The sequence below is a fragment of the Cryptotermes secundus genome, unplaced genomic scaffold, assembly GCF_002891405.2.
Source record: "Cryptotermes secundus unplaced genomic scaffold, Csec_1.0 scaffold2567, whole genome shotgun sequence".
Taxonomy (NCBI): Eukaryota; Metazoa; Arthropoda; class Insecta; order Blattodea; family Kalotermitidae; genus Cryptotermes; species Cryptotermes secundus.
Genome location: NW_019733904.1, coordinates 104043 through 113622, shown reverse-complemented (window position 1 = coordinate 113622; position 9580 = coordinate 104043). Strand labels below are relative to the sequence as shown.

At 36.4% G+C, this 9580-nt stretch overlaps 1 protein-coding gene across 1 annotated transcript in view; it reads right to left on the bottom strand.

Moving 5' to 3' along the window:
• Positions 1 to 6447: 6447 nt before the first annotated feature.
• The window catches only part of LOC111868376 (band 4.1-like protein 4), a gene marked incomplete at both ends in the record, with an annotated part of 103023 nt that continues 99890 nt past the window's right edge, over positions 6448 to 9580 (bottom strand). The window contains 2 exon segments of the mRNA XM_023858964.2: positions 6448 to 6738; positions 8937 to 9149. Coding sequence (XP_023714732.2) covers positions 6448 to 6738; positions 8937 to 9149 — 504 coding nt within the window.

The window sequence follows — 9580 nt, the reverse complement described above, 5'->3', positions numbered from 1 at the left end:
ATGTGGGGGGGGGGGGGGAAGGTGATAGTATAAATGTATTTAAAATGCAGAAGAGGGTGTTGCAAATAATTAGTGGACTTGGTAAACAAGAGTCATGCAGGCAAATTTTTAAAGATTATGGCATCCTCACGGTCACATCTTCGTATATCTTAGAGGTGTTATGTTACATAAAAAAAGCACAAAGCAGATTTGATCCAAGATATAAATATTCATAGTTATAATACAAGAATAAACAAGAATTTTCATGCTCAATTCTGCAGAACTACATTATTTAAAAAGAGTGTGGTAAATATGGGGATAGAATTGTATAGTAAGGTGCCAAAGAAAATAAAAAACTCGGTGGGTTTATCAGCTTTTAAAAAAAGACTTAAATCATTTTTATTGAAACATTCTTTTTATACGATAAATGAATTTGTTAGTTTTAATAAAAAAGTTGATGGTGCAAGTATTTATGTTTGGATGCCATAGCCATTCATGAGCTGTATATAGTAGTTTGTATATTTTTTGGAATGTTGTATTTATATATTGCTTATGATTGTAACAAATGTTGGTAGTATGCTTGTAACTTTGTAGATTTATTTTGTTAACTTGTATTACCGAATGATGTGTCCAAGCGTTACTATGTAGCAAAATAGATGAAATAAAATACAAATACAAATATTCAAATTTTTATGTTTTCGGACAGCAGATGAGAAGACAAAAGGTTCCTGACTCAATGGTAGCAAACATTACCCAAGTTTAATTTCCTCCTGAATCGGGTTTTGATTAGTTATAGTTGTTTCCAAATATCTGATCTGTGCCACATTTTCAAAACATCTGTTACCTATTTTTGTCATGATTTTGCCCTGCATTTTGGTGATGAGATAGCAACATATACTTAGTTTTGTCTATGTTTGATTCTAGACCAGCCTTCTTACTAGTGTCAGTTAAAGTTTGTGTGTTTCTCTTTATGATATCTGTATTATTTAATTTCAGTCCCACCTGGTTTTTCTGGCCCTTCCTAATGGCATATTCTAAAGCAAAGTTGATAATCAACAGACCTAACACCAATGTACTTTTTCTTCGAGATTATAAGAAGAATATCATCTGTAAGGATAAAACTGCAGGTCTTCATATTCTGTGACACTGTATAACAGAGGTGATTACAACAGTGGCCTGAGATGTGCTTGTGAACTGTGACATGAGGTCAAGTACTATTTTGACATGTATCAAGCAACTGATGGTACTCACACTGAAAATTACTAGGGGAAAATCTGTGTTACTGAACTGTGAGATCAGTTCTTCTGTATAATAGATAATTTTCTGTATACAAATTTTCCTTCCACCCTCCCTCCATACTCAGACCGTCTGTAACTAATAGTGGTGGATTGTGGCCATCATGCTCCCTTACCCTCAGTCTGGGTCGTCTTTATGCATGATGAACTGCAGAGATAACAGGTTACACATCAAACCCTTATACAATTAAAGAATTGAAGAGAAATTTCTGAAGTGCACTTTACTCAATTTGTCAAGTGAAATTATAGTGCATGAATGTAAACCTTTCATGAAGGTGCCAGAAATTTATGTCTTTTGATTCATCAAGTGTGTAAATGTGATATGTAGCTGATTAATTTGTTGTATTTGTGTAAAGACAATGAAATTAATGGTAACAAGATCTAGATAATATTATTCAGATGACAAACCCCCTATATTAGGGTGGTAAGTGTATACTGTAAAGATATGCATGAGAATTAGATGTAAAACTGACAATTTCCCTATCCAAATGGTTGTAATACCTGTATGTATGGATTGTCGAATGGTAATAGAAATGAAATGAAATGAAATGCATGTACAACAATTCAGCATCTGCTTTAATCTGGGTAAGTTTAACTTGTAATGTGTTTAGGCTGTGGATATTTCAGTTCACTAATGGTTCAAATCTATTCGCGTCTGCCTTCACAGAATGAGTGCCCGACTCTTTCACCTGAGAGGTTCAATGATAATTTGGGTGTTCAAAAATGTCTCACTGTATACTGCATGGGACTATAAATACTGCATCACTACTGAGGTTGGATATTAAATCAAGCAGACTTGGCAATCCTACGGCCATTTATGTAACATTGTATCTATTATATAAAATAATTATTTTTCTGAACATATTAATATGCCCAATAGGTTTCATTATGCTTGGGTGTAATTGTAAACAGAAATCATGCTTTCAAGGAAGAAGTGACTACTATTTCCACATCATGTTGCACAGAATCATAATAACCCGTTCATAAACCAGTCAATGAAAAAACAACTCAGAAAAACCATGATCTATTCTCATATTATATTCCTTGGATGCCAATATTTCTTCTCATAAATTCAATCATAAACGTTAAAATTGTAGTCTTCTTGGATATAAAGCCATATAGTATGACAGATAGGTACCAACATTTCAGATGAACATGCTACCACCATCTTCAAGGAAGAAAATTGTCTCATCTTCTTTACTCTGAAAACAGAGGCTGCAGGTTCCTCTGAACCATTAATATGTGGGTAGGCTGAAAAGTAATGCACACATGCTTATAGAGCGCAAACAAAAACAAATAGCAAGATTGGGCAAAAAGTACATTAAAGTACAATTCTTAAGTTTCAAAAGCATATATTTAATTTTCAACACAGTCACCGTTAAGGCTAACACATTTCTCCCAACATGTAACAAGTTTTTTCATTCCGTCACTGAAAAATTCTTCCGACTTTTCTTGAATCCAGGACTTGACAGCTGCCTTCACCTCATTGTCCGAGGTGTAATGATTACCCTTGAGGTCTCTCTTGAGTAGAGGAAAAAAATAAAAATCGCAAGGCGCAAGATCGGGGGAATAAGGAGGGTGTGGAATCGGTTCAAACTTCAGGTTTCGCAGAGCCTCTTCAGTTGCGCGCGAGGTGTGTGGACGAGCGTTGTCATGTTGCAAGATTATTGGCGCCAGGCTGCCTCTAACACGACAAACTCGACGCTGGAGGTGTTTTAGAGTCTGTATGTACTGAGAAGAATTTACCGTTGCCCCTCGTTCCAGAAAATCGGTCACATAAACTCGGTGAGCATCCAAAAACACAGTCAAAAGAAGTTTTTTGGCAGATGGTTGTGTTTTGAACTTTTTCGCCTGAGAAGAAGACGGATGTCGATATTCAGCACTCTGTCTCTTCTCTTCCGGGTCATAACGATGGACCCATGACTCGTCCCCCGTCACAGTATTTAAAAGAAAGTCGTCTCCTTCGTCATGGTAGCGCTGCAAAAGTTGCTTGCAGCATTCCAGTCGATGCTGTTTGTTCTCGTCTGTGAGACGGCATGGTACCCATCGTGCACAGATTTTACGGTATCCCAATTGTTCAATAATGAAGCCCACACGTTCCTTGGATATTCAAATATGGTTTGTGATATGCTTTTGAGTGATTCGCCGGTCATTTTGAATCAAATCGTCGACGAGTTTGCGATGATTAATGTCTGTGGCAGTGATCGGATGTCCGCTGCGTGTTTCATCAACAATTATGGATTTTCCAGGCTCGCAACCACGAAATTTTATTACCCATCGATTTACAGTAGACCTATCAACAGCATCGTCACCATAAACAGCCTTTGAACGATGATGAATCTCAGTAGGAGTCACTTTTCAGTAGTTAAAAATTCAATAACAGCATGCTGTTTAACTCGCGTTGACATAGCACTAGAACACGTCTCCATACTTCCGCTTCTTGAAATACACTGGATGAACATAACGACCTCAAACCTGCGCATGCGTACTGAGGGGGAATGTTACTTCCACATGCCACCTGGCACGCTTCTGAAGGTCATTTCGTTCATGCTCTACAAGCATCTATGCATTACTTTTCAGCCTACGTACGTACCTATCTACCAAAGTATACAGCACCACATCCCAGGATTTTAAAACTTAATATTCACTACCATGATAACCTCAAGTCTATCATAATCAGTTTCAAACCCAAACTTTTTCAGATTTACATTTGACATTAAAAATACAAATAATTCATTAATGTAGGTATAAACAGGTTATGCTCAGCAACAAAATAAAATTCACTACCATGCACAAGGCTCTATATATTAAGCACTATTTAAATATGATATAACAAAAGCTACAAATTAATTATACAGTACTTTACAAGAAATATCATGACTAACAAAACAACTGTTTTACAATAACTCCAACGAGCATAATCGCTTTCAACAGAAACACCATACCTAGCAAAATATTATTAATTTGCTGCAGATATGAATCCCGTAATACCATACAATCTTATCTCAGTAATACAGAAAATATACTGATGACTGAGAGGAATATTACTTATAAGCATAAAAATCATTTCCCCCCCCCAACCATCTTATTTAAATATTTTATTATGAAACATACAGTACTATAAAGAGTGGTAAAGTATGCAGTTTGAGCACCATTAACAAATAAAATAATACAGCAACACAGCAGGACATGTACAGCTATAAGTGATGCCATCATGCAAGAGGTATGAGGGCTGTTCGAAAGTAACATCTGTTTACTTTAGGCAACTAATGTAAAAGTGGAAGTAAGTTCATGACACATTTCATTGTAAACCATCATATAACATGTCACCTAATGTTTCTTTCGTCTCTACAGAGTGAATTATGATGTGTCCTGCGATTGATAATCCCGTCAGCTATGAAAGTTGCAATGTTATTCACTTTCTTCATGCTAAAAGCATGAGTGCTGCTGAAATCCATTGTAAAATTATGTGTGGTTTACATACAAAATGTAAGGAGTGAAGGAACTCTAAGACAATGGTGTAGAGTGTTGAAAGATGGGCAAACAAATGTTCATAATGAAGAGCGAAGTGGTCGGCCAGCCACCTGTTCTGAGTGATGATATTATTCAAAGTGTTGACCAAAAAATTTACTAAAGATGGCGCTTCACAATTTCAGAACTCTAGTGTGAATGTTCACATATTTCACGCACTCTCCTCTGCGAGATTATCACAAGTTTAGCACAAGATGGGTTCAAAAATGCTTGTGAGTGCGCACAAAATGCAGAGAATGATTTTGGCTTTGACTTTTTTAGAGTTATACCAAAGATAGTAACAAATTTCTCAATCATATCGTACGAGTAACAGGTGATGAGACCTGGGTTTGATTTGTGAATGCTGAAACCAAAGTGCAGTCAAAGCAGTGGATGCATACACTTTCACCAAACAAACTGAAAAGATTTAAACAAACGTTTTCTGCCACAAAGCTGATAGCGACTGTTTTCTACGACAGGAAAGGATTGCTAATGGTGGAATTAATGCAGCAAGGGACCACAATAACAAAACATGGAATGCTGACATAAGGTGTAGTGCTCCTCCATGATGATGTGTGTCCACATACAGTGGCTATCACGCGACCATTGCTGGAGCACTTCAACTGGAACTTGTTTGATGACCCTCCTTCCAGCACTGAGCTCACTCCAAGTGACTACCACCTGTTTACCTACCTGAAGATCTGGTTGCTACCACAGCATTTCAACAATAATAAAGAGATGATGGAAAGTGTCAAAACATTGCTCGGCTCACATGTGGCAGACTTCTTTGATGTAGGCATACAAAAACTTACTCCACAATATGGCAAGTGATTCAATTCCAGCAATGACTACGTTTAGAAGTAGCTTGTTAACAGCTGCTTGGGGGTTACTTTCTGCATAGACCTCGTATTATGTGAAAAGCTCAACAAATTGTGGCCATTTATACATGACACAAATGACAGATGTGCTTTCATATGATGGCATCACAAGAGGAAGTGACATTATGTTCAAGGTCTGGTTTGTTTTCACCATTCTGGATGGAAGAAAAATTAATTTTATGTTATAAATACAGATAATATTTACATATACATGCCAACAGTGAATATAATACTGCAAACTTCAAATGTACAATCACTTACAATGCTTTGCAAGTTTTGTGATAACAGAAGGCAATATTCAGATACAGAACCATATTTGTTCAATATTTTGGTTCACCCATTAGACAAACCTGCTTTCAGCAGTTACTCAAAAGATAAAAGTTTCACTTCCATTCCCAGTAACTGAACCAATGCTTCAACCATTCCATATAATTTCAATAACTTACTGATATTATAACTTCTCAGAAGTATGTACCAGAAATGCTGTATAAGAAGTGCATCTTATGAACTTAATGAATCATGGAAGTTGAAATAACATGTTTTGATAAATTCAATGAATTTGAAGTTTTTTGCCTAATTTTAAGTTCCAAGTTCAGACTGTTGTGGCACATGCTTATTATCTGTTTATGATAACCAGTTGGCATAATACCAGATTCTGATATTTTACAAAGAATACTATTCTCTTTAATTCAGGACTCTGTATTTATAAGTATTCATATTTTGCTAATTATCATATAAAGAAACCAGGTGGCGGAGGGGGGGATGGAGAGGCTTCTTCCTCATACCTTGGAAGGTGATTATTGTTGTTATTGTTGTTCCTACTCCTCAAGGACCCAGCAGGACTATGACTGGCAGGGCTGGAGCTTGAATTCTTATTGATGTCAGTTACTGTGGTGCTATTGTCAGTACCGTTGTTTGGAGACTGATGTTCAGTCTCACCTAGGTTAGCCATGGAGCTCGACTTGAGAGTTCCAGGAACCTCAGTTCCTGTAGGAGGGGCCTGTGGTGGTGAGTATGGGGGAGGTGGGCTGTCTCCACTGCTGGGAGGTGGGCATCTCTCTTCCTGAGTGGAGCAGCTGAAGAAGAGAACACTATTAATTTTATTCAAACATTATGTCAATGAATACTTTTAACTCACTATCCCAGTCTCGTGAGGTTATCTCATACTCTGCTTATATGCTAGTGTTAGATTTTGGCAATTTATTTCACTTTTTGTGTACTTTCTTTATTTCACTTTTTGATTAATATTTGTTTTAAACGATTCAGTCATTCTTCTGTTTAAAGAAATGTTTTGTATTTTAGCTTAGTGATTCCCAGTCATATGTTCCACCAATAATTTTGCTAAAGAACTGTACTCCCACCATACTGGATACAATGCTTCTCTTATTCAAAGAAATGCATTACAATCATGTACAAGCCTATTGTAATATCATGTTAATCATTAAAATATCTTACTTAAGAAATTACATGTCCCAGCCAAGAGAGAATTAATTTCCACTTATTAGGAAACACTGCTTCAATGTGCCATCAAAACTTTTTGCTATAGCAAAAGGCAGGTGGTATTCGCATTTAATTACACAGCTTTATGAGATATATAACAAGTGTTAGGATTTAGATAGGGAAATTTTGAAATAAGTGAATGATCATATACATGGGTTCAAATGTTTCTGCTATAACATTCACAGGACCCAAGAAGAAAAATTGTGGCTTAGGGGAAAAGTGAATGAGCAGTGCGCCAGTGTCATAGAAACATTCTGATAACAGGCAGCAAGAACATGAATGCCAAAATTCAATCAAGATATATTTCAAATCCATTTTTATTCTGGTAAGGGTTGTTCTTCCATTTGAATGTTATGAGGGACAAATCTCTGTAACTGCTGTATGGTCAGCCTGTTAGGGTATTAGTTCTGATGCTGCTGCTCAGTATCTAGACTGCCCTCACCGAGGTTAAAATCAGATTGACAACAGGGAAATTAGTGGGTTCTGCCATTATCATCATTAACAGCAGTGTCAACTTCAAGATACAGGCCTTCGTGTCTGTTCTGGCTCACCTGACTTCCCATCTCTTCCTAAATCTTTCCATGCCCCTTCTCCTAATTGGTTTATAGTGCAGGGTGCATTTTGGCAATCTACAATTTTCAATTCCATCCAAATATTGTAAGTATTTTCTAAGATAATTTGTACATTCGCAATCCTGACCTAATGTCTTGATTTTATATTTTAACTGACTCATGTAACCTCACTTCTTTCAATTCCATACTTTGTAGAATTCTCTTTTTCAAAACCTACATTCCACTACCATACACCATCGTCAGAATGACAACTGCTTTCAATTACTCCTACATACAGAAATTCTACATACACTATTCATAACTCGAGAGAAGAACAGTGTATAAATAATTACTATACCAGTGAGTTAGGATGGACAGTAAACCAAAATTGCTGGCAGGTAATGTCATGCCAACTATATGTGGGTGCTGTAGTTGACACAATATTCTTTCTTGAGATATGCATGCTAAGACGGTGAAACATTGTAAGAAAAGTGAATCCGTGTTTCTTCAAATCTAGCAAAATTGTCTAAATTCTATGTCCACAATAGTGGTAGTAGTTTACTAGTTTCAATAGCTTTAGAAAAGTCAAGATACCCGAATGGCCATTAACTGAACATCGCTGTAGAATGGGTGAGACTTATGCTTCATTTCATAATTCATAATTTATTTATATGCATAAACTGTTACATAAGTCCAATTGGACAAGTCAGTTCCGAGATTTCACAGATGAAAATCTCAGCCTGGAGACTGATCATCCTGACCAAGATTCTTCATGATTATCCTCAATCCCTAATGCAAATGTTGAGTTATCACCTCAAACTAGGCCATGACCACTTTCTTTCCAATTCATTATTCACTAATCAACCCATCATGTGATGCCAAATAGTCTAAGCTATTGACAGTATGGTTAAATAAGATGAAAATAAACAAACTGATTGGATACTGAAGAAACTCACTGAAAACTTCAAACTCAAAAAAGCCAGCTTACTTTATTCTATGTCCTTCCTCGAGAGGCTTAGAGACCAAACAATAACCTGGTAAACATCTACCAAACTACATGGCACATTCCAGAAAACAATAATCTTGCTAGTCACTGTCATAAAAACCTTAACTTTCACACAGTTTAAAATTATTCAACTGCTCAAGAAGTTCTCTGTTAGTACTGACACTAGCAAATTATTTAGTAAATATTTTCAGTGTCTAAAAGCAACATGTAGCCATACCTTTTAGTTCTCCTAGGAGAATGCTGACTTTGTTTGCTGTTTGGGGACATCTTAACACGCATAGTCTTTGCATTTGTTTCAATTACTTTGTAAGGAATCTCCCTAAGTTGTGCTTCACTCATGCCATCTGTGTCAATTAGATCAAACTCTAGGTGTTTCTTGAGTTCGTCTGGTAATCGCGCTTTATTCTCTGATGGAGAACGAGATCTTGACCTGCAAAACAAAACTACTGGTCCAAGATTCAAAAAGATATCAGACAGTAGGGGCAAGGGGCATGAGCTATGAAAATATATGGTTACCTATTACTGTATTAGTTTAACCTTTATCGGACGAACGTCATCATATGATGTCGTTAAAAGTAAGGGCAGCTGGCCGAACGTCATCATATGATGTCGCGGATTCCACGCGTGTAAGGTTTTTTTTAATATTATATTAAAAATATAAATTGTTGTTCTATTTATATGATTTTTGGTCACCACCTTTATAAGGAGACAGCCTTCCTTCCTGCATGATCTAATGTAATCTAGGGACGTCATATGACGTTAAAAGTAAGGACAAATTTAAGAACGACATCATATGATGTCACGCATTCCACGCGTGTAAAGATTTTTTTAAAATTAAATTTAAAATATAAATTGTTCTTC